General features: G+C 42.0%; 1 protein-coding gene across 1 annotated transcript in view; it reads right to left on the bottom strand.

Moving 5' to 3' along the window:
• Positions 1-2091: 2091 nt before the first annotated feature.
• STARD4 (StAR related lipid transfer domain containing 4) overlaps positions 2092-24294 on the bottom strand; it is a 33110-nt gene continuing 10907 nt past the window's right edge. Inside the window, exons 4-6 of the mRNA XM_089684740.1 lie at positions 19467-19593; positions 12347-12461; positions 2092-5527 (exon numbers count right to left, since the gene is read on the bottom strand). Of these exons, the coding sequence (XP_089540866.1) occupies positions 5298-5527; positions 12347-12461; positions 19467-19593 (472 nt within the window). The 3' untranslated portion in view covers positions 2092-5297. The remainder of the gene's footprint in view (positions 5528-12346; positions 12462-19466; positions 19594-24294) is intronic.

Genomic DNA, 24294 nt, shown 5'->3' with positions numbered 1-24294 from the left:
GGAGTTACCAAACATAATAAGTGGTAGGCTCCATTCACATTTGTGCAACTTGTCATGTGACTTTGAACGCTAAAGTCGTATGACAAGTTGCATCCCATGCTTTTCAATGCCAACCTTTCAAATATGTGCAACTGCACTACTTTGGTCCGACTTTCATGTGACTGGAGTGCCATAGACTGCAATGTAAACCCAAAAAAGTCGCAAACAGTTGCACCTGAATGTTATACATGCGAATGAAATGAAAACGAGAAGCGCACCAACCTTGCGCATTACCTCAGTAACCAAAATTTATTAATTGTAAAAAATATACTCACAAACAGCGAATAAAATCAGGCATGTAAGTCCTCACAGGGACTTGAAGATAACATGAGTCCCATCAGGGGAGTGGGTGTTCAGTACAGCTGACGCGTTTCGAAGGGGGTCCCTTCTTCCTCAGAGCTAACTGAACTGTGAGTGCTCTCTCCTATATATACTCCTGGACTGAACCTAGGCCCTCCCCACTGGGTTGGGCAGTCTCAGGTTAGTAGGAGGGGCCAAGATATCGTCAACAGACAATCACTATTTGTAATGCCATCAGAGAGAAATGATATAGACAAACGTAAAATATAAAATATATAAAACCACATTTTGCATACACCACTTAGTATGCATGTAATATATCAACTTAGCGATGACACCAATGGAAATGATGATGATAGATAATACATGATGAAACATAATATATAGTAAATACTTAGTCTTATTTCATGATTCATTAGTGAGCGATGTATCAAGTGGACAATTCATCCAGAGGGCTTGTCATGATGCTGGATGAGTGTATAGCAAATAATGTAAAATAGACTTAAGTTGTTCGTCAATGGATGTCTTAATGGATAGGTGTCCATAGTGACACAAACACATGTATATATATATGTAGACATATAAACCCACACACAAACCTTCAACCAGAAGCTGTGTGATGTGTGCTACCAGGCAGCTGCATGTGCTTCATGATCGGATGATGGAGAATCCATGTCTCTGATGGATAGGATTGGATCAGTAATCAGTAATCTTGGATCCGCTAGTATGGCATGACTGCGCATGCGTGGACTAACATGCACATGCGCAGTATGAGGAGGACAGGTCCGTCGGCGCGATCACGTGATCCACGCATGCGCAGTCATGCCATACTAGCGTGCGTTCCACACACAGGGTAAGCCTGCAGCTATAGAGGGAAGCATAAGATCTCCCTCTGCTGCTGACTACACAATATTACGGATCCAAGATTACTGATCCAATCCTATCCATCAGAGACATGGATTCTCCATCATCCGATCATGAAGCACATGCAGCTGCCTGGTAGCACACATCACACAGCTTCTGGTTGAAGGTTTGTGTGTGGGTTTATATGTCTACATATATATATACATGTGTTTGTGTCACTATGGACACCTATCCATTAAGACATCCATTGACTAACAACTTACAGTAAGTCTATTTTACATTATTTGCTATACACTCATCCAGCATCATGACAAGCCCTCTGGATGAATTGTCCACTTGATACATCGCTCACTAATGAATCATGGAATAAGACTAAGTATTTACTATATATTATGTTTCATCATGTATTATCTATCATCATCATTTCCATTGGTGTCAACGCTAAGTTGATATATTACATGCATACTAAGTGGTGTATGCAAAATGTGGTTTTATATATTTTATATTTTACGTTTGTCTATATCATTTCTCTCTGATTAATTTACAATTAATAAATTTTGGTTACTGAGGTAATGCGCAAGGTTGGTGCGCTTCTCGTTTTCATTTCATTCTGCAGTGTTGATTGGGCTTCCCCAGCCTTGTTTTGGAGCCGCACAGCCCTTTATGCATTGGTGGACGATCCCTCCAGGCCTGGTTCCATCTGTTCGCCACCTGTCTGAGCCCTAGAGCGCAGGAGAATTCGTCTTTGATTTACTGTGGTGTGTTATACATGCGACACTTGTCCATTATCACTGATCAAAGCCAAAGTCACATCCAAGTCTCACCCTTTCAAAGTTGCACTCAAAATCAAGCTACTTTGGAGTCCCACTAGTGTGAATGGAGCCTTAATAAAAATTTAAGCTGTAACTACAAATTTTATTCTGTGACTTGTGCTTTTTATAAAGGCACTAGAACCATGTTTGTGCCGCAAATAATTTTTTTAAAACTGTTGCTACAAACATAAGCTAATGCAAGTTTAAAAGTTTACAAATTATTTGGAAACAAATCTGCAAAAAATACTAAATTGAATTAATAAAGACATAATTGTAGCTTTCATTTGTGGAGCAGGATCCGAGCTGTTCCACTAGTAGCTCAGTCTTGCAGATTATTATTATTATACAGGATTTATATAGCGCCAACAGTTTGCTCAGCGCTTTACAGTATAAAGGGAGACAATACAGCAACAATACAGTTCAACACAAAAGAGCTAGGAGGGCCCTGTTCCTTGCAGCTTACAATCTAAGAGGCAGGGGCTGGTGGTACAAAAGGTATGACTATGGGGGATAGACTGCTAGAAGGAATAGAAGATTCCATTATTAGCTGAAGGCAGGATAGACTTCCCTGAAGAGATAGGTTTTCAGAGATCGCCTAAAAGTGGGCAGAGTAGGCGATAGTCTGATAGATTAGGGTAGAGAGTTGCAGAGGATGGGGGAGGCTCTGGAGAAGTCCTGGAGATGAGCATGGGAGCTAGAGAGCAGGAGGTCGTGGGAGGAGCGGAGAGGACGGTTTGGGTGATATTACACAAGGAGAATGCAGCTCCATGACAGCAGGGTGCTGTGTTCTATTTATTAGCAGCACACAGAGCTCCAAGTGTGATGTGAAGCCGCAATCTCCATGTGTGATCGGCAGGACTGGACTGTCAGTTTGACAGCTCAGTCCTTCACAGTACAGGACATGGCTGGGTGATGCAGAGGCAGGAGAGACTCTTGCTTCAGCTGCACTCCTCACCTGCCCAAGGGGGGCGAGTCTCCTGCCTCGGCCCAGTCCAGCAGGTACATGTCACAAACTGTTTGTAACTTTTAATGCACCTAACAACTACCCAAGACCAATGAGCATCAATATAAATATATAATGAACCATATACAGTATACTGTGCTGCAAATCCTAGGGGCAGGAGGGGTTTTGAGTGAAGCGAAAATCACTTTTGAGTGTGTAACTTAGGAAGCTATTGCATCACAGTAGAATTGTATGATTAACAATCCCTAGGCTTGGCCAATAGAAATAAAACACTCAGGACAGACTGTCCATCTTGTAAGATCCCTGGGCCAAAAAATAGCTACTGCATTTGCAAATTTTGAAACGTAACCATGTAGTCAGATCTGAATGTAATATTCTTTATCCTTGTTATTTTAGATTGACAGTAATATCATTGGAATTCCAAGTACTGTCTTTAGTACTATATATTCAGCTAGGAGTGCAAAGAAGCATGTGCAACTATAAAAATACATTTCAGACAGCTAAATAGTATATGCTATAAAATATATACTTTTCTTTCTTCAACTAAAAATAACTTGCTATTTTGAAGGCCTAATATGAGATAAAATCTAAAAACACAAAAGCCTATGGGAGTGTATGAGACTAGTATTGAGAGGTCTGGTGTATGAGGTACAAATTGAGATAGCCTAATGTATGAGGTGTGCAGAAAGCTGCCTGGTGTAAATGGTGTGTATACTGGACATCTGTCTGGTATATGAGGTGTGTATAGCACTGCCTGGCATAAACACTGTGTGGTGTATTAGGTGTGTATTGAGACACTCTGGTGTAAATGGTGTGTGTTAAAAATTCTGATGTATGAGGTGTGTAAAGAACAGCCTGATGTATGAGGTATATATTGAACAGCCTGATGTATGAGGTATATATTGAACAGCCTGATGTATGAGGTGTGTAAAGAACAGCCTGATGTATGAGGTGTATATTGAATAGCCTGATGTATGAGGTGTATATTGAACAGCCTGATGTATGAGGTGTGTATTGAACAGTCTGGTGTATGAGTTGTGTATTGAACAGTCTGGTGCATGAGGTGTGTATTGAACAGTCTGGTGCATGAGGTGTGTATTGAACAGTCTGGTGCATGAGGTGTGTATTGAACAGTCTGGTGCATGAGGTGTGGAATTTCAAGTAATACACGCTATACACGCCTCATACACTAGACTGTTTATTGCACACCTCATACATCTGTCTGAGGTGAGTATTGAACAGTCCGGTGTATGAGGTGTATATTGAACAGTCCGGTGTATGAGGTGTGTATTGAACAGTCAGGTGTATGAGGTGTATATTGAACAGTCCGGTGTATGAGGTGTATATTGAACAGTCCGGTGTATGAGGTGTGTATTGAACAGTCAGGTGTATGAGGTGTATATTGAACAGTCTGGTGTATGAGGTGTGTATTGAACAGTCTGGTGTATGAGGTGTTTAATAAACAGTCCAGTATATGAGGTGTGTAATAAACAGTCAAGTGTATGAGGCGTGTATTGAACATCAGGTGTATGAGGTGTGTAATAAACAGTCAAGTGTATGAGGCGTGTATTGAACAGTCAGGTGTATGAGGTGTGTAATAAACAGTCAGGTGTATGAGGTGTGTATTGAACAGTCAGGTGTATGAGGTGTGTATTGAACAGTCAGGTATATGAGGTGTGTAATAAACAGTCTGTTGTATGAGGTGTGTAAAAAACAGTCAGGTGTATGAGGCGTGTATTGAACAGTCAGGTGTATGAGGCGTGTATCGAACAGTCAGGTGTATGAGGCATGTATTGAACAGTCAGGTGTATGAGGCATGCATAGAGCAGCATGTCCGCTTCATACTGAGTTGCTGCGTTCTGGCCACAGTGCAGTGTACCCATAGTTTCGGTTTTGGGTTGGTGCATTTTTTTAAAGTTCAGCATACACCAAAACCATGGGACATAATAGAAGTCTATGGCAAAGCACAGCTAACCTGCATCAAAACCACAGGTACATTGCGGTGCACCCTCGTTGTGGCCAGACGCAGAAGGCCAGTGTGAAACTATCCTATAGTGTCTAAGGTGTGTGTATAGTGTTGTCTGGTATATGAAGTCATATTGAACAGTATAGTGTATGAGGTGTGTATACCACTGCTGTAAGTCAGATATGAACATGGACTGCAGGCCCCATTCCTATGATCACCAAGCATCATGGCATTGTAGATTGAACATCTACACCAAGCAACTGTCTGTAAAAGGCCTTGTTACCATAGTTATAGTCTCATGAGGAAAACAGTATTTGATCTTCAATATGTGAAGACTGTTTGTCTATAAGCTCTATGACTTCTTCAATGCTTTCCTGAGGTCACTATAGAAATTTACAAGTGAACCCGCCATAGCAAAGTCAACAGTGCTATGTGGAAGCATTCCCCTCAGATCCGTCTGTATGTAACCGGTCAGAAAACTGTGGTCAGGGCAGCTCTGTAAAGGCACACAAAACCAGCCACAAGGGTGATTAAAGCCACGGACACAATGTGGATGGACATTTTCATGTTCAATGCTGACACCTGTGTAAGAGCAAAGAAAAACAATGGATGAGGCTACAGGTCATTACATCTTCATAGCGCTGTTTGCATGCATGTATTATTTATGAAGATTAATAAGCATGCAATGTTTGTTTCAGATTATCATACTGCTTATGAAGTCAGTCTTCACCAAGGTGCCCCTAAGCAACCTGTCACACATCAAAATGTGCTGAATTCACAAACTCAATCTGTATTCGTCTCCATGCTAAACTTGCCCTGTTGTCCCCTCAGCAGAAATGTTTCAAAAGGCTGAAGTCATCTACATGCACAGGGCTAACATTTCTGTGAGGGAACGTAAGGCATACAGAAGACAACTGTGTCACCTTTATAAAATCCCTTTTCCATCTCCCTCCTACTAAAAAAAACCGATTGTGCTAATTTTAAAATGGCAAACATGCTAAACAAACACCTGGCAAGAGGTCTACATCTATCTTTGCCAAATCTTTCTTTATCATTGTAAAAATTTGGAGAGGATCTGTGGTAACAAAGCTTTGAGTTAGAGCAAAATAATACTGAAATCAATACTTCCTCCAAAAACAGCAAAACATTGAATGAGCTACTTGGTAATTATTAGCTCTTCATAGCTGCCAAGATATTCCCATGAGCAGACATTGGTTGAATACTGCTCATCAAGGGAGCACCAAGCCCGCTCAGGGTCTCCTATTCATCAATACTGCAAAGTAGATCTGAATCAGTGCACTTCAGCAGAGGAATAGCTCCACAGGCGCCACAGATTATTAGGCAAGTCTTTTATATGGCAACTACTGTGTATTTTCAGTGTTCACACATTTGAAATGATTAATATTATTATGTTTATCTGAAAGTCATTTTTGATATCACAGTTTTAAATGCTTGCTGTACGCCTAGAGTTGCACAGAGGATTTTTAGCAGCTCAGTCACCGCTAATGTCGCCAGAAACTAATCTCTAACAGTAGCAACTGACCATTAAAATCTCACCATTAAAAGCTAATTGATACTTTTCAAATTCTTTGTTTTTCATCAGACATACAATTCAAATGAGAGACATGGCGAGACATTTAGTGCCGGTTCACGTACATGCGGATTGGATGCTGTTTGAACTGCATCCAATATGTATGACATGTGAAATGACATTGCTTCTTATGGTGCCTGTTCACATATGTCCGGTGCACTGGCAGTGCAGATTCAGTGCGGATTGAAAAAGAGTCATGTCTGATTTCTGAGCAGGATTACAGGCTATTGACTTCTATGGGAACTGTTTCTAAGCTGCACATGTCATCAGTTGTGAACAAGATAAAATCCTGTTCTGAACCTGATCTAAACCTGACCTGAACCTGATCTAAAGCTGTCCTGAACCTGATCTAATCCTGTCCTGAACCTGATGGAAACCTGACCTGAACTGCTGAACAACTGTATCAATTAGCTCTGAAACCTTCAATCTGCACTGCACATGTGTGAATCAGCACTTAAGCGTCATTATATCTTATCTTAATGAAATGGAAACATAAACTGCAAATTGTAAAATGATACTGAAGGTAACCCAAAACTGTGGGATATAAGTCATATAATTGCATATTGAAACAATTTCAAACAGTATAGACAGTCAAAGGTCAGTTTAACATGAGGGAAAGTCTCTCTGGCTGTATAACTTAACTTTTAGTACTTTGAATAGGGAATGAAGAGAATAAGATTATGGAAAATGGGAGAAAAAACGAGGGGGTAGAACAAAAGAGGTTCTATGGCCGAAACTTAAGTGCAGTTACAATCATGTAGATAAAGAAAGGAATAGGAATGTGTGTTAGATGAGAGGGAAAGGGAAGAGGGGGAGAGCCACTTGGGGGATTCATATGGAATTCCTAAGGTGGGATTTGGCAAGTTTAGAAAGAATCTGGGAATTGGTCCTGACCTGCTAGGATACATTTACCGTTGTCTGTGTAGATGAACTGATGCCAATAATGCCAAGTCTTATTAAAGATATCACCCTCGGCATTCATGTGGTATGTGTTAGATCTTCCATTCTTGTAATCTCTTCTACTTTACTTAGCCAAAGTTGGATTGAGAGTGGAACTTCTGATCTCAAACATGCACGGATGCAGGCTTTAGCTGCATTCAATGTTCTGTATACTTTAATTGGAATCTGATTATTCTGTAGAGGAAAGAAAGAATGTTCCAGAAGGACGTCAATATCTGTGAAATACTGAGTCAAGGTGTGTACTCCCTGCCAAAGGGCGAATGTTTTGGACAGCACCAGCAGCTATCAAGCACCCCAGGAATCAATCTATGCAACCTGGCTGGTGTTCTCTACCATCTGGAGAATATTTTAAAATTGGATTCTTGTATTTTGGAACATATTGAGGTTTTCAGCATAAAAAGGTATGATTTTGAAGTTGTGTCATCATGAAGGTGGCGAGCAGGTCTCTGTCCCAAGCAAATCTAAAGGTAGGACAGTCCTCTGGCATGGGAGAAATCAGCTGAGTATACAAAAGTGATAAAGAGTGACTCAGAGGTCCAGTGGTAGAACATAGGCCCTCAAAACCCAATAAGGGCTGCCCAAAAGCCACTGCCAGAGAGAAAGAAGCTAGAAACTGGCATAGCTATAATGCATTTCAGAATGGGAGTTGAAAAGACCTGTAAGGGAAATTAGGTAAGCCACAGCCAGTCAGTGTCACCGCATTGTATATGTTGGCAGAAAGATAGACTCTGCAAAGAAGGATCTGCCAGACCCAGTAGAATTCTGGGTTCCCTATTATAGGGCACAATGGGGATTGGATGGGTGCCATACAGAAGCCCCAATCACTTTCCTGCAATAGGCAGTAGTTGATAATATTGTCAGGTAGGTTTTTTTTTAGATGAAGTGGCAAGGAATTATGACACCATAGAAGGTTTTTCAAAGAGAAGACCTTGATATTTTCATGCAGTTTACTTCATACACAGACTTGGAAACGTTCCTTCTAGTTGATATCTGTACAATATATTAGGCAACTAGCATCCATGCTGTCAGAGTTCACATGGATTCTATTCTTTTCAATCTGTGTAATTCAACTGTGGGACTTGCATTGAAATAGAGCAACAATAAAGCACAATGAACGTGTAGCACTGCTAAGTGGGAAGCACAGCCCACATATGTAATCAGCAAGTATAGCTCCTGCCTATCAGTCTGGGACAAGGCTAAAACTGGGTTATTTGGGATGGCAGGTACTTCTATACAGCCCTGCCTACTAAAAAGGTGGACAGATGGTGGTGTGTAAAGAGGAGAGCTGTGTGTAGCCTGTATTCTAGTGAAATGCTGTCACACTGGGCTGCCTTGTAGTTCTGGACATTTTCTCCTAGTTGGTGAGCAAGATGTGCTGTATTTTGAATCTGAGCTGAAGAAAAGCACATATCTTGAGGTTTTAAAGACTGTACTATGTGCTGAAAAGAAGCTGCTACATGTTTTGTTTGCATGGATGCTAAATACAAAGCCTGTTTTGTGTTTGCTGGAAAAAAAGCGGATTTTAGGCCTATAGAACTATGTTGCAGATGCCTGTTCCCCCCCCCCCCCTGATGTTTTGGTGGAGGTGATTAAGCAGCTGGAAAAGGCCAATATGCAAGCACAGGCAAGTCATGAATAAGCACAGGCCCACCATAAGCAAACCATGATGGCTGCAGAACAAGAGGCTCTGGTGCAGTCCAAACTGGTTGGGTGGATGTGCTAGCCCATTTTCTGATTGCAGAACCCCAGCAGGTATCCATTGACTTGGCCTCAGAATTAGCAAGGGGAATACAAGCTGTTATAGGCTGAACAATTGGCCAAGCTGGGAGTGACTTACCATGAGGATAAGCCATGTCTATGCCTGGTGTTTTGATAAGGATAAACCTGTTCATGCACAGTTGTATAGTCTATTGCACCTGCTCCAAGACTGGCTGCAACCTGAGCTGCTGACACCCACTATGATGGTGGGGAGGGTCGCCCTGGACTGTATTATGTGCAATCTTCCCTAGAAACTGTACTGTTGGGTGGCCCAGTCTGAACCCCAATCCCTGGATGAGATGGCTGCTGTAGTGGAATGTTACAAGTGTGCAGAGGGCTTCTGTGGGGGCCCTTCATCAACAAGGGAGCTGCTCACAAACGAAAAGGTGCATCTTGGTGCCAGAATGTCAGCACATGATCACTATGTATCTGCTTGGCTGTGTAATACCAAAAGCACCCAAGAATTGGCTGTTTGAAGGAGAACCCCGCCAGGTTTGTTGCTGGACTTGTCATCAACTGGGTCATCTGGGAGCTCAGTGCCTAAAGCAGGCCAAGTTAATGGAAGTTGCCAAAAGTCAGCAATGCTTCACCAAATGCGTATGCTGCTAAAAGTGTACATCCCCAAGAAAGTGTGGTGCAGGTTAATGAACAGGAGGAGGAGTATTATATCCCTGCTCTGGTCTGAAATGTTGCAGGGAAAACTTATACCTGGAGAACAAGTGGGTGTGTAATGGAGATTTTGACCTACAATGCTTTTTACCTTCAGATTCCATTAATGATAGACATTAATAATTTGACATACAGTGAACTTTTGACATACAGTATGGCTTTAAAGTTTCAGAACATTGCTTGATTGTTTTTCTGAGAACAGGACTAATAAACGGACACCATAGACCAGTTCTGGAATTCTCTGGCCACCTGGCTGATGTAAGGAGGTGAGCCCTGGACTCTTTGTCATTTCTACTACGACGTATTGTAATAGATCTGCCTGCGGGAATTTAATTTGAGCACAGCTGGACATGATTGTCATAAATGCCAGCTGGTGACCTACAGTAGACCAGTAGTCTTAATGCTTGTCCATAATCCTAGAGCGCCATCCATTGACTGAAAGTGGCAAAGTCTTAAGATTACTGAAATCTGTTGAAGGGAGTGCCTTTACCTGGATGGGGGAGGGGGCAGAGAGGGGATATAAAAGCAAGACGCATCTCTCTCCCTTGCCCACTTTGAGCCCAGATGCTAGGATACCAGGGTTTCTGCATAAAGTACTACTATTATTCTCTGTTCATTTTACTGTAACCTTCTTTTCTGTTTCTCTATGTATTAGTAACATTCTTTACTTACATTTTGTAACAGCATTGCTTTTAAGTTAAACCAGCAAATTATTACTACATTTCACTTAATAATAGCAAATATTTCTTTATGTGCTAATACATTAGATTTTTCTTTTCCTTTTATGTAGCACAGTTGTTATTTGTTATTGATAATGAGAGATGCAAAAAGGTCTGATTCTAACATAGACAAAAGGTGTTAATCACTTAGGATATTTATCAGCAAGTGAATAAGTGAGGTAGGGAAATAGCTGAAAAAGGTGTCAACTGTGTGCACAGCTTTGTGAAAGACTACCCTGTGGCTTGTGTAACCCTGTCCACTCCAGTGGAAATTGCTTCACTAAAAGTTGAGTGATTCCATGGTTTCAATCTGACCAGATGATCAGGAGAAACAGACCCATATTTTAGGACTTATATGAAGAAACATTGAAGGGCCCAAAAGTCTCTCCTAAAAAAGCAAAAACCCTCTGATTAAAAATGTATTACCACACTTTAGTTTAAAATCAAGATTGATGTGTGTCAGGAGAAATATAAGTCTGTAGAGAATAAAACCAGGTTTCCTGGAGCTGTTTGCAGAGTTAGAAGTGGATGCCCCCCTCCCTCAGATCTGCCTGACTTCAGGGTCTCTCGAGAAAATTTTCTTATTGCTGATTCCCACCAAGGACCAGGTCATAGTGTCAAACAGTGAGCCAAATCAACCTGGGGCAGATATGCAGTTCCCCCATTTTGCTGTTAAACAGGTTGCACAGAGCAACTGAAGAGAATGATGAAGTGATTGAACAACTGGTGGCACCACAACCTTTTAGGGGCAAAGTGTTAACTGTATCATCTTTAGGTGGCTACAACTCAGGAACGGGTTTTGAAATGGCTTTATTAGCCTGGAGTGTACTGAGAAATCAGGGTCTTCATAAAGCATATACACTCTATGTCCCAAAGTATGTTGACACTCCTCCAAATATTTGAGGTTGGTGGTTCCAATGAAGAATACTGTTAATGCTGCAGCATATTAAATGCTATTACAGCAACTGCCTACACTACATACAAAGATAACCTTTTGGCAACATTTTCAAGAAGTCCCTTTTCTGTTCCAGCATGACTGTGCCCCAAGTGCATTAAGACATGGTTTGAAAAGTTTGCTGTAGAACAACTCACGTGGCCTACACAGAGCCTTGAACATAAAGTTGAACTAAAGGTACAAAACAAAGAACTCAGAGCAGACAGAAGCTTTATTGTAAAAGAGACATTCTATTTCTCTTTTGCAAGAAAATAAGCTCATCTGCTTGTTCATCTTCCTTAGAATGTTGAGCTGCCCATGCAAGGTGCCTTGGTGCCAGGATGAATAAACTCCTGCCCATGTGCAGAAATTACATCATTACATACCAGCGAATCAAAACAGCTAAAGACTTGGCACCTGGAAGAAGCTGGGAAGAAGATGTCGGCGAGGGGAGGAATGAGTATTTGCAAACTTTATCTTCACCTTAAGCCTACTGAACCCCTTTGGGATCAGATGAAAGGCTGACTTGTGAGGTCTCTTGTCCAACATAAGAACTTGACCTTACAAATGCTCCCACAAGATACACTCCAAAATCTTGTAGAAAGCCTTCCTAGAGGAGTGAAGCCTGTTATTACAGCAAAAGGGTTACAACTCCATATTAAAGCCCATGGTTTTGGAATAGGATATTCAATGAGCAAATATAACTGTGATTGTCAGGCGTCAACAATTGTTCATACAGTGTACAATAATAGTAAAATGTAAAAAAGTACCACATGTTAAAAGTCCATTTTCATAGTTGGTGGTGTAGGAGAAGTCAATGAATTCTCTTGGGGAAATAATGTTCAGGAGTTGCCCAGCAGTTGTGTATCGCATCACGCAGCAACTCTGCAAACCAAGGCAAAATAACAATTAGAGATTGATGAATGGTATAAACTGTTGTTCTCTAGCCATCGATATGCTCAAATCTTAATTGTCTCTATGGTTACGGAAAAATGACTGACAAAGACTATAGATAAAATAAGCACTAAGAAGCAGCAAGAGCAGCTTAAGCTGGACACAGGCAGTAAATTATTGTCCCTGTTGGTTGGAAGCAGTCCCCATATGAATGTCCACCTTCACTCCTCACCATACACACCTTCACTCCTCACCATACACCCCAAAAGGGGATTTCAAAGGGAGGTTCTTGCATAATTTCTCCCAGTTGACAATGATCTCCTCCTAAATAACCTGATTGAAAAGCTGTGTGGGCATATTCCACTCTTTTCTCTACATACATTATCTTCATGAGCTGTTTTAATAACCTTTAATGTCTATGAGCATGAGACGACAAAATGGCCCCTCTTTCACTTAAAGTGACATAACAGTCTAATTATTTCTGTAAAACAGATACAAATAACATTACTTACATATATCATAACTTTAATCAATTTATTCCTTTTAATTTACCCTACAAGTTCTTCTGGAGCCACACTGATACACTCCCAGTTCTATGTCTGCCCACTGTGCTCAGGACTTATGGAGTCCCATACGAGTTTCCTGTTCCGCTAAACTCCCGGTGCCAGTGTGTCAATCACCACTGCAGAAAAGGAGGAGAGGTGTGCCATTTGCTGTGTGTGTGGCACTTGAAGCGTCTACATGTAGGTTTGTAGTACAGGGAGGGAGCATCAGAGCAGGGCCCTCGAACCCCTCGTGTACTGGTTTGTTACTGTCTTGTCTCATGTTATGTCCCCCTTGCTACTATACAGCGCTGAGCATACTCTTTGGCGCTATATAAATACTGTATAATAATAATAAGGCACATTGCTGCTGACTTTTAAAATACAAACACTTACCTGTCCCTCGGTCCAGGGGTGTCCTCACCACTGCTGGTTTAACTGGCCGTCTGCTCTCCCTGGGTGCCGGCATCTTCAGTGTGGGCACCTGGCTGTGACAGCTTGCGGCTTCAGAGCCGGGTGCCCACTGTGCATGCGCAAGAAGCGCTGCGCTTTGTGAAAGGACCCGTAGTCTTCTGGGACCTGTCACGTGTCCCAGAAGACTATGGGGAGGGAGGGGGAGAACAGCTTCCACTTCTGCTTGCCTAGGTGATCGTAGCGGAAGTGGGAGCGGGTACCTGTTTAATTCGGGTACCCGCTCCCCAAAGGTGCCAATCCTTAATGGGGAGCGGGGTACGAAGGCTTAAAGCAGAACTTCCCCTTTTGGGTTTAGCTTTGCTTTAAAGTGTTACTTATCCCAGGACCCTGCATTCACTCTATCTGGTTTCCCACAGTATAGAGAACACAGAAGTGCAATTATTTTAGTAAATACAGTCAGGTCCATAAATATTGGGACATCGACACAATTCTAACATTTTTGGCTCTATACACCACCACAATGGATTTGAAATGAAACAAACAAGATGTGCTTTAACTGCAGACTGTCAGCTTTCATTTGAGGGCATTTACATCCAAATCAGGTGAACGGTGTAGGAATTACAACAGTTTGCATATGTGCCTCCCACTTGTTAAGGGACCAAAAGTAATGGGACAATTGGCTTCTCAGCTGTTCCATGGCCAGGTGTGTGTTATTCCCTCATTATCCCAATTACAATGAGCAGATAAAAGGTCCAGAGTTCATTTCAAGTGTGCTATTTGCATTTGGAATCTGTTGCTGTCAACTCTCAAGATGAGATCCAAAGAGCTGTCACTATCAGTGAAGCAAGCCATCATTAGGCTGAAAAAACAAAACAAACCCATCAGAGAGATAGCAAAAACATTAGGCGTGGCCAAAACAACTGTTTGGAACATTCTTAAAAAGAAGGAACGCACCGGTGAGCTCAGCAACACCAAAAGACCCGGAAGACCACGGAAAACAACTGTGGTGGATGAGCGAAGAATTCTTTCCCTGGTGAAGAAAACACCCTTCACAACAGTTGGCCAGATCAAGAACACTCTCCAGGAGGTAGGTGTATGTGTGTCAAAGTCAACAATCAAGAGAAGACTTCACCAGAGTGACTACAGAGGGTTCACCACAAGATGGAAACCATTGGTGAGCCTCAAAAACAGGAAGGCCAAGTTAGAGTTTGCCAAATGACATCTAAAAAGCCTTCACAGTTCTGGAACAACATCCTATGGACAGATGAGACCAAGATCAACTTGTACCAGAGTGATGGGAAGAGATGAGTATGGAGAAGGAAAGGAACTGCTCATGATCCTAAGCATACCACCTCATCAGTGAAGCATGGTGGTGGTAGTGTCATGGCGTGGGCATGTATGGCTGCCAATGGAACTGGTTCTCTTGTATTTATTGATGATGTAACTGCTGACAAAAGCAGCAGGATGAATTCTGAAGTGTTTCGGGCAATATTATCTGCTCATATTCAGCCAAATGCTTCACAACTCATTGGACGCCACTTCACAGTGCAGATGGACAATGACCCAAAGCAGACTGAAAAAGCAACCAAAGAGTTTTTTAAGGGAAAGAAGTGGAATGTTCTGCAATGGCCAAGTCAATCCCCTGACCTGAATCCGATTGAGCATGCATTTCACTTGCTGAAGACAAAACTGAAGGGAAAATGCCCCAAGAACAAGCAGGAACTGAAGACAGTTGCAGTAGAGGCCTGGCGGAGCATCACCAGGGATGAAACCCAGCGTCTGGTGATGTCTATGCGTTCCACACTTCAGGCTGTCATTGACAGCAAAGGATTTGCAACCAAGTATTAAAAAGTGAAAGTTTGATTTATGATTATTATTCTGTCCCATTACTTTTGGTCCCTTAACAAGTGGGAGGCACATATGCAAACTGTTGTAATTCCTACACCGTTCACCTGATTTGGATGTAAATACCCTCAAATTAAAGCTGACAGTCTGCAGTTAAAGCACATCTTGTTCATTTCATTTCAAATCCATTGTGGTGGTGTATAGAGCCAAAAATGTTAGAATTGTGTCGATGTCCCAATATTTATGGACCTGACTGTATAAACTGCTAAATACTTTTTCTCATCAGCAGTTAGAGCAGTCTTGTGACTTCTATCAGTGTCCAGCAGAGCACTGGTTAAAGCTTGCAGGAGGAGTTTTCATTCTCCCTCAATTGTCCTATGAGGCTGCACGACCCCTGACCCTCTATCTGGACAATGCTCTCCCAAGAGAAAGAAAAACTCTCTAGCAATACACACCAAACTGGGCATGTGCATCTTGCCTCCAAAGCTTTGTGTTATCAGTAGATGGATTGGGGACTGTGGAAGAAGGGGAGGATCAGAGAAGACAAGATCACACAGCCTTTTTACATAATGCGGAGGATTAACCCCTTAGGTTCCACAGTGAGTATAACAAGCATGCTTTACTGCATATATGGACTGATTTTACTGTTGTGGGTTTAGTAACACTTTAACAGAGGGTCTAAACCCTCCTCCAATCCATCCAAAACTAAAAAAAAAATAAAAGGTTTAACCCATTGATCTCTGTCGTGGCACTACATTACCATTACTGGTTCAAAAACATTGGAAGTGTTATTTGTTTAACCCAGCGATGTATTTTTAGATATTCTAATTATTATTATTATACAGGATTCATATAGCGCCAACAGTTTGCACAGTGCTTTACAAAATGAAGGTAGACATTACAGTTACAATACAATTTGGTAGAAGAGGAAACAGAGGGCCCTGCTCATTAGAGCTTACAATCTAGGAGGAAGGGTTGAGTGATACAAAAGGTAATAGCTGTGGGGGATGAGCTGATGGAGGAAATAAATGGCGGTTTACTAGGTAGAAGCAGGATAGGCTTCTTTAAAGACAAAGGTTTTCAGGGATCGTCTAAAGGTGGATAGATTAGGAGACAGATTGGGGTAGGAAATTCCATAGGATGGGAGAAGCTCGGGAGAAGTCCTGGAGGTGAGCATGGGAGGAGTTGACACGGGAACTAGAGAGCAGAAGGTCTTGGGAGGATCAAAGAGAGCAGTTTGGTTGATATTTTGAGACCAGTTTGGTGATGTAGCTGGGGGCAGAGTTGTGGATGGCTTTGTAAGTTGTTGTTAGTATTTTGAATTTTATTCGTTGGGTGAGTGGAAGCCAGTAGAGAGATTGGCAGAGAGGGGTAGCAGACACTGAGCGGTTGGTAAGGTGGATGAGCCTGGCGGCAGTATTCATGATGCACTGGAGGGAGGATAGCCTATGTAAAGGTAAGCCAATGAGGAGGGAGTTGCAGTAGTCGAGGCGAGAGATGACCAGGGAGTGAATTAGGAGCTTTGTGGTATCATTAGTTAAAAAGGGGCATATTCTGGAGATATTGTGGAGGTTAAGGCAGCATGATTTGGACAGGGATTGGATGTGGGTCTGAAAGGATAGTTTAGAATCCAGGGTTACATCTAGTACCCTGGCATACAGGGATGGGTTGATAGTGGTGCTATTGATCCTGACTGAGAAATCAGGGGAAGAGGCATGTGGGGGAGGAAATATTATGAGCTCAGTTTTGGATAGATTGAGTTTTAGGAAGTGGTGTGACATCCAGTCTGATATGTTTGTTAGTAAATCGGTGATACGTGAGGAAACTGATGGGGTGAGCTGAGGAGTAGAAAGATAGATTTGTGTGTCATCAGCATAGAAATTATATTGGAAACCATGGGAAGCTATCAGCTGACCCAAGGAAGAAGTGTAGATTGAGAATAGGAGAGGTCCAAGGACAGAACCTTGGGGGATCCCGACAGTAAGAGGAGTAGGAGAGGAGGAGGTAGAGTTGTAAGTGACTATGAAGGTGTGGTGAGATAAGTAAGATTTGCACCAACGGAGAGTACAGTGACAGACACCAAGTAAATAGAGTTTTTTGAGGAGGAGGGGGTGGTCAACTGTGTCAAAGGCAGCGGAGAGGTGCAAGCAGTTTCTGTGGAGTGTTGTGGGTGAAATCCAGACTGAAAGGGATGGAGAAGGTTATTTTCAATAAGGTGGCAGATCAGCCAGTTGTAGACTAGACGTTCAAGGAGTTTGGAGGCAAAAGGGAGTAAGGAGATGGGTCTTAGGTTGCCAAGAGTCAGGGTCCAGTGAGGCTTTTTCAAGTATGGGGGTGACTAGCGCATGTTTTAGAGAGTTTGGGAAGATGCCAGTAGAAAGGCAAAGATTATAGATATGAGTTAAAGAATGAAGGATAGAGCCAGAGGGTGACCACAGTATCTGCAAGGGAACAGGGTCCAGGGGGCAGGTGGTTAGGTGTGTTTTAGAAAACAGTTTACCAACCTCCTCTATAGTAGCTGGGTTAAACTAGGGAGGAATAGATAGTGCAGGTGGACAAGGAGTGTAGGGTATCTGTACAGTGGAGATCTCGTCACAAATTGTATAAATCTTATTTTTAAAGTGATTAGCAATCTCCTGAGCAGTGAGTGAGTTAGTTTGTGGAGGTAGAGAAGGACAAAGTAGAGAGTTAAAGGTAGAAAAGAGTTAATGGGGACTGCATGAGAAGGTGTTAATGAGAGTGATAAAATAGATCTGTTTGGCAGTGTGGAGACAAGAATTGTATTTTTGAAGGGCAGATTTATATTGGTCAAAGTCTTGCTGGGTCTTAGTCTTACGCCATAAACGCTCAAGAGCACAGCTACGTTTTTTGAGGCATCTGGTATTGTCTGTTTGCCATGGCTGTAGCGGTCAGGGCCTGATTTTGTGTGTAGTGAGGGGGGCCAATGTGTCCAGGGTGGATGACAGTGAACTATTGTAGACAGAAGTGGCCAGGTTGGGGCAGGACAGGGCTGAGATTTTGTCATAGAGACAATCTGTTGCCGAAAAAAGAAGAGAAGGGTTAAGATAACAAAGGTTTCTGCGGGTAACTGTTTGGTAGTTGGAAGACCAGGAAGAGGAAGCCAAGGAGAAAGTGAAGCTAATAAGGGAGTGATCAGAGAGAGGAAGAGGAAAGCTGGTGAGGTTGCAAGGAGTCCATAGGTAGGAATGCAAGGTTGAGGCAGTTACCATTCGAATGAGTAGAAGCATGTGTCCATTGTTTTAGGTCAAAAGTGGAGGTTAGGCTCAGAAGTTTAGAGGTAGCAGGAGTGTTAAGATTAACAGGGATGTTGAAGTCACCAACAATGATAGTGGTAATTTCAGAAGAGAGAAAGTGAGGCAGCCAGGCAGAGAAGTCATCAAGGAAGCTTGATACCGATCCAGGACGATAGATCACAACAATTCTTAAAGAAACTGGAGAGAACAGACGAATACAGTAAACTTCAAATGAGGAGAGGGACAGAGAGGGAGTTGAATGGAAGACCTGAAAAGTGCTTTGAGTGGATAGGAGGATTCCTACTCCACCTCCTTTCTGTCCACTAGGCCTGGGAGAGTAAGTCCAGAGGAGACCACCATGAGAGAGGGCAGCAGGAGAGGGAAAGTTAGATTCATGAATCCAAGTTTCCGTACTTACAAGCAAGTTAAAGGAGTTTGTGATAAAAAGGTCATGGACAGAGGTGAGTTTGTTTCAGACAGAGCGGGCATTCCAGAGTGCACAGGAAAAGGGGAGGCTGGTTCTAGGAAGAAGAGGAATAGTAACTAGATTGTGTGGATTGCGGCTGCTGTTGGAGGATAGGGGGTGCCGGGTGTGTTGATCAAAGGAAGGATGAGGGTGGTAATATGGGAGTATGACTTATATGGAGGGACAGGTTCCAGTGTCCTGGAGGTTTTATTAGTGTGTGGGTTCAGAATTAGCAGGAGTTGATGCGTACAGTAGTAAAGTGAAGAAAGGAGGGTGATATATATAAGCTGTGGGGTGGAGAAGAGGGGTGAAGGAGAGAGAGTTTGAAGAGAGAGGACACAACTGTGAGAATCTTTGGAAGATTCCTTCTTATGCTGTTCTTGTAAAACTATTGAGAGCTTTTTGAAATAGCAATGACTAAAACTGTTTTGCAATTTAAAAAAAAAAAAAAAACGCCCAACCTAAAAACACTGACCTGTTCTAAATCTTTGATTATTTCCATTGTAGTCATTAAGCTGTCCCACTGCAGCCTGTATGGTCCCGGTCGGATATAGTCTACAATTTTGTTTGTCACATCTTTCACGACACCTTCAATCTTGTAGCTTTAAGAAATAAAAGAGGAAAACGCTGTCACAAAATCCAAGGGATGCATGAAAGAAATATTATTTTACACATTAGAAAAGGTAAAGTCAAGTATATAATAGAAATTTTGCTGGTCTGGCATCATAGAACAACAGTACAAGGAGAGTGCAAGATTATCAAATATACACTGCTCAAAAAATTAAAGGAACGCTTTGAAAACACATCACATCTCAGTGATGGAAAATATCATGCTGGATATCTATACTGATATGGACTGGATAATTTGTTAGAAACGTAAGGATGCCCCATTGTTTGATGGAAATGAAAATTATCAACCTACAGAGGACTGAATTCAAAAACACCCCGAAAATCAAAGTGAAAAAATATGCAGCAGGCTAGTCCATTTTGCTGAAATTTCATTGCAGCAACTCAAAATGGTACTCGGTAGTTTATATGGTCCCCACGTGCTTGTATGCATGCCTGACAACGTCGGGGCATGCTCCTAATGAGAGGACAGATGGTGTCCTGAGGTATTTCCTCCCAGATCTGGACCAGGGCATCACTGAGCTCCTTGACAGTCTGAGGACATGCCTCCTCAGATCATCATTGACCCACCACCAAAACGGACATGCTGAACGATGTTGCAGGCAGCATAACGTTCTCCGTGGCTTCTCCAGACCCTTAAGTCTGTCACATGTGCTCAAGGTGAACCTACTCTCATCTGTGAAAAGCAGTGGCGGACCTGCTAATTCTAGTGTTCAATGGCAAATGCCAATCAAGATCTATGGTGCCGGGCAGCGAGCACAGGGCCCACTAGAGGATGTTGGGCCCTCAGGCCACCCTCTTGAAGTCTGTTTATGATTGTGTGGTCAGAGTGGTCAGAGACATTCACACCAGTGGACTGCTGGAGGTCATTTTGTAGGGCTCTGGCACTGCTCATCATGTTCCTCACAAAGAAGCAGATACTGCAGTCCTGCTGATGGGTTAAGGACCTTCTACGGCCCTGTCCAGCTCTCCTAGAGTAACTACCTGTCTCCTGGAATCTCCTCCATGCTCTTGAGACTGTGCTGGGAGACAAAGCAAACCTTCTGGCAATGGCACGTTTTGATGTGCCATCCTGGAGGAGTTGGACAGTCTGTGCAACCACTGTAGGGTCCAAGTATCGCCTCATGCTACCAGCAGTGACACTGACCCTGGTCAAATGCAAAACTAGTTAAAAACAGTCAGAAAAGATGAATAGGGAAAAAAATGTCAGTGGCCTCTACCTGTAAAACCATTCCTGTTTTGGGGGTCATCTCATTGTCCCCCATCTAGTGCACCTGTTGTTAATTTCATTAACACCAAAGCAGCTGAAACTGTTTAACAACCCCCTCTGCTACTTAACTGACCAGATCAATATCCTAGGAGTTTATTTGACTTGATGTTATACTCTGATTAAAAAGTGTTACTTTAATTAACTTTTTGTTAATTTTTTTGAGCAGTGTATATTAAAAGTCTAACGACACACTTATCTATGTAATCCAGTGGCCATTATTTGTCACATTTATCATGTTTTGAAAATTTCTTTTGGCTCTGAGACCTTTAATTTTTTTGAGCAGTGTATATTGAATTAGCAACTGAGTGTACAGTTGCAAGAAAAAGTATGTGAACCCCTTGGGATTACGTGGAGTTTTGCATGAATTGGACATAAAATGTGCTCCGAATGTCATCTAAGTCACAACAATAGAAGAATACAGTCTGCTGAACATAATACTACACAAACATTAGATGTTGCCATGGTTTAAGTGCACATAACATTTAAACATTCACAGTGCAGGGAGGAAAAAGTATGTGAGGCCCTGCTTAATGACTTCTCTCAGTGCTAATTGGAGCCAGGAGTGAGCCAACCTTGACTCCAATCAGTGTGATGATATTGGATGTGTTGCTGACAGCTGTCCTGCCCTTAAAAAACACACACCTGTTTTGGGTTTACTGGTTTCAAGAAGCACTGTCTGATGTGAACCATGCCTTGCAGAAAAGAGCTCTCAGAAGACCTACGATCAAGAATTGTTGACTTGCATGAAGCTGGAAAGGGTTACAAAAGTATCTCCAAAAGCCTTGATGTTCATGTGTCCACGGTAAGACAGACTGTCTACAAATGGAGAAAGTTTAGCACTGTTGCTACTCTCCCTAGGCGTGGTCGTCCTGTAAAAATGACTGCAAGAGCACAGCGCAGAATGCTGCATGAGGTAAAGAAGAATCCCAGAGTGTCAGCTAAAGACCTACAGAAATCTCTGGCACATGCTAACATTTTTGTTGACACATCTACAATAAGGAAAACATTAAACAAGAATGGAGTACATGGGAGGACACCACGGAGGAAGCCATTGCTGTCCAAAAAGAATATTGCAGCACGTTTGAAGTTTGCAAAAGAGCACCTGGATGTTCCACAGCACTACTGGCAAAATATACTGTGGACAGATGAAACCAAGATTGAGTTGTTTGGGAAGAACACACAACACTATGTGTGGAGAAAAAAAGGCACAGCACACCAACATCAAAACCTCATCCCCACTGTAAAACATGGTGGAGGGAGCATCATGGTTTGGGGCTGCTTTGCTGCCTCAGGGCCTGGACGGATTGTTGTCATTGATGGGAAAATGAATTCCAGAGTTTATCAAGACATTTTGCAGGAAAACGTACGACCATCTGTCCGCCGACTGAAGCTCCGCAGAGGATGGGTGATGCAACAGGACAATGACCCAAAGCATACAAGTAATTCAACAAAACAATGGCTGCAACAGCACAGAATACGCCTTCTGGAGTGGCCCAGTCAAAGTCCTGACCTCAACCCGATTGAAATGCTGTGGCATGACCTTAAGAGAGCGATTCACACCAGACATCCCAAGAATATTGCTACACTGAAACAGTTTTGTGAAGAGGAGTGGTCTAAAATTACTCCAGATCGTTGTGCAGGTCTGATCTGCAACTACAGGAAACGTTTGGTTGAGGTTATTGCTGCCAAAGGAGGGTCAACCAGTTATTAAGTCCAAAGGTTCACATACTTTTTCCTCCCTGCACTGTGAATGTTTACATGTTATGTGCAATTAAACCATGGCAACATCTAATGTTTGTGTAGTATTATGTTCAGCAGACTGTGTTCTTCCATTGTTGTGACTTAGATGACGTTCAGAGCACATTTTATGCCCAATTCATGCAAAACTCCACGCAATCCCAAGGGGTTCACATACTTTTTCTTGCAACTGTACTTACATAGTTTGCATAGTTTACATAGTTAGTTTGACTGAAAAAGGCAAAAGTCTTTCCAGTTCGACTTGTTTTCCTCATGTTAGTCAGCTTTGTTGGTGCTTCATTAATTTGCCAAGGAACTTTCAAGTTAAATTATTACGAAAGCTGGACATACATGATTGAAATTTGGTCAGTTCAGCAGGGAGCGGACGAATTTCGATCAGTCTGTGGCCGACAGAAGTTGATTGTTTGAGTAACTTCAGTTAAAGGGACATGTTACCGATGTTAATCAGTGTATTCTGACAGCTGTCAGAATACAATGTCCCTGCAGGGGGATTCCACCTTCCACCTCATTTGTGTGCATGGTGGAATCTGGCTGAGCCAAAACCAGATTTATAAATGCTTTCATCCAAGATTCACATATTTTTACTTAGATCCAATTGGAAAATGTGTGAATCCTTAGTATTATCAGAAACACATAGAAGAGCGGACTTTGTATAAATGTACCTTAATCTGACATTTGAAACAAATGTGAATGCCAGGATTACAAAGGAAAGCAGCTGGTGAGTGCAGTTTCACTTTGGGTGAAGAAATACCCGACTTGTGGTTGAAATGAAAGAGTTCGACTGTCTTGAGGTGGAAATGTAACATACTGGATCACTTTGAAGTGACCAAGTTCACATCTTGGAGTGGATGTTTATTTTTCTGTTGCGATGGAGATTCATCACATCTTTTAAAGTGGTTGTATTCACATCTTTGTTTTTAGTATCACACAATATTGATACACAGTGAAAGACAGAAATAATTGAGTGTTAATTTATTGACATCTAGTATGGAGGTTGTGTGTAATAGCAAATAGCGCTGCATAATTTTGATATACTGTAGGTGTATCTTTTTTATCATTCTTAAATAATAAGGTATGCATCATAACAAACAGACATTTAAATTGACTTCTGTTAAGCAAGCCTTTCTCAACCTTTTCAACACTGAGGAACCCTTGAAATAACTTTCCAAACTCAGGCAACCCCTGCTAAAATTTACTATATGGACAACTCATGATACATTATGATGTCCAGAATTGCGTGCCAGAAAGATTGAAGAGAATGACACTCCCAGATTACGTGCAGCAGGGTTCCTCTGTGGGTGCCACACCTCCAACAAAGATCAGTCTGTCATGTGAATAGTCTAGCAGCACTGAGGACGTCCTATATCATCAAGCGACTATCTTGTAAGATATTTCCTGATATTGGTAACTGATTGAGGCCTTATGTGCAAAAGTGAAAAATGGGTGTATCTAACAATAAAGGGGGTTTTGTGTGATGTAACAGTTTAATTGGGATATCATTAGGATATACAAAAACACAAAGCCCGGAAGAGACACATACATCCTTAGTATTACACTTAGTATTTAAAGCAAAAAACTTTACCCATAACAACTTAATAAAAAATAGTAAGAAACGTACACTCCACATTAATAATTATGTTATCAAAAT

The sequence above is a fragment of the Staurois parvus genome, unplaced genomic scaffold, assembly GCF_062004578.1.
Source record: "Staurois parvus isolate SC_StPar_1 unplaced genomic scaffold, SC_StPar_1.0 ptg000354l, whole genome shotgun sequence".
Classification (NCBI taxonomy): domain Eukaryota; kingdom Metazoa; phylum Chordata; class Amphibia; order Anura; family Ranidae; genus Staurois; species Staurois parvus.
Note: the sequence above shows the minus strand (reverse complement) of the source record. Positions and strands in the feature narration are given on the sequence as shown.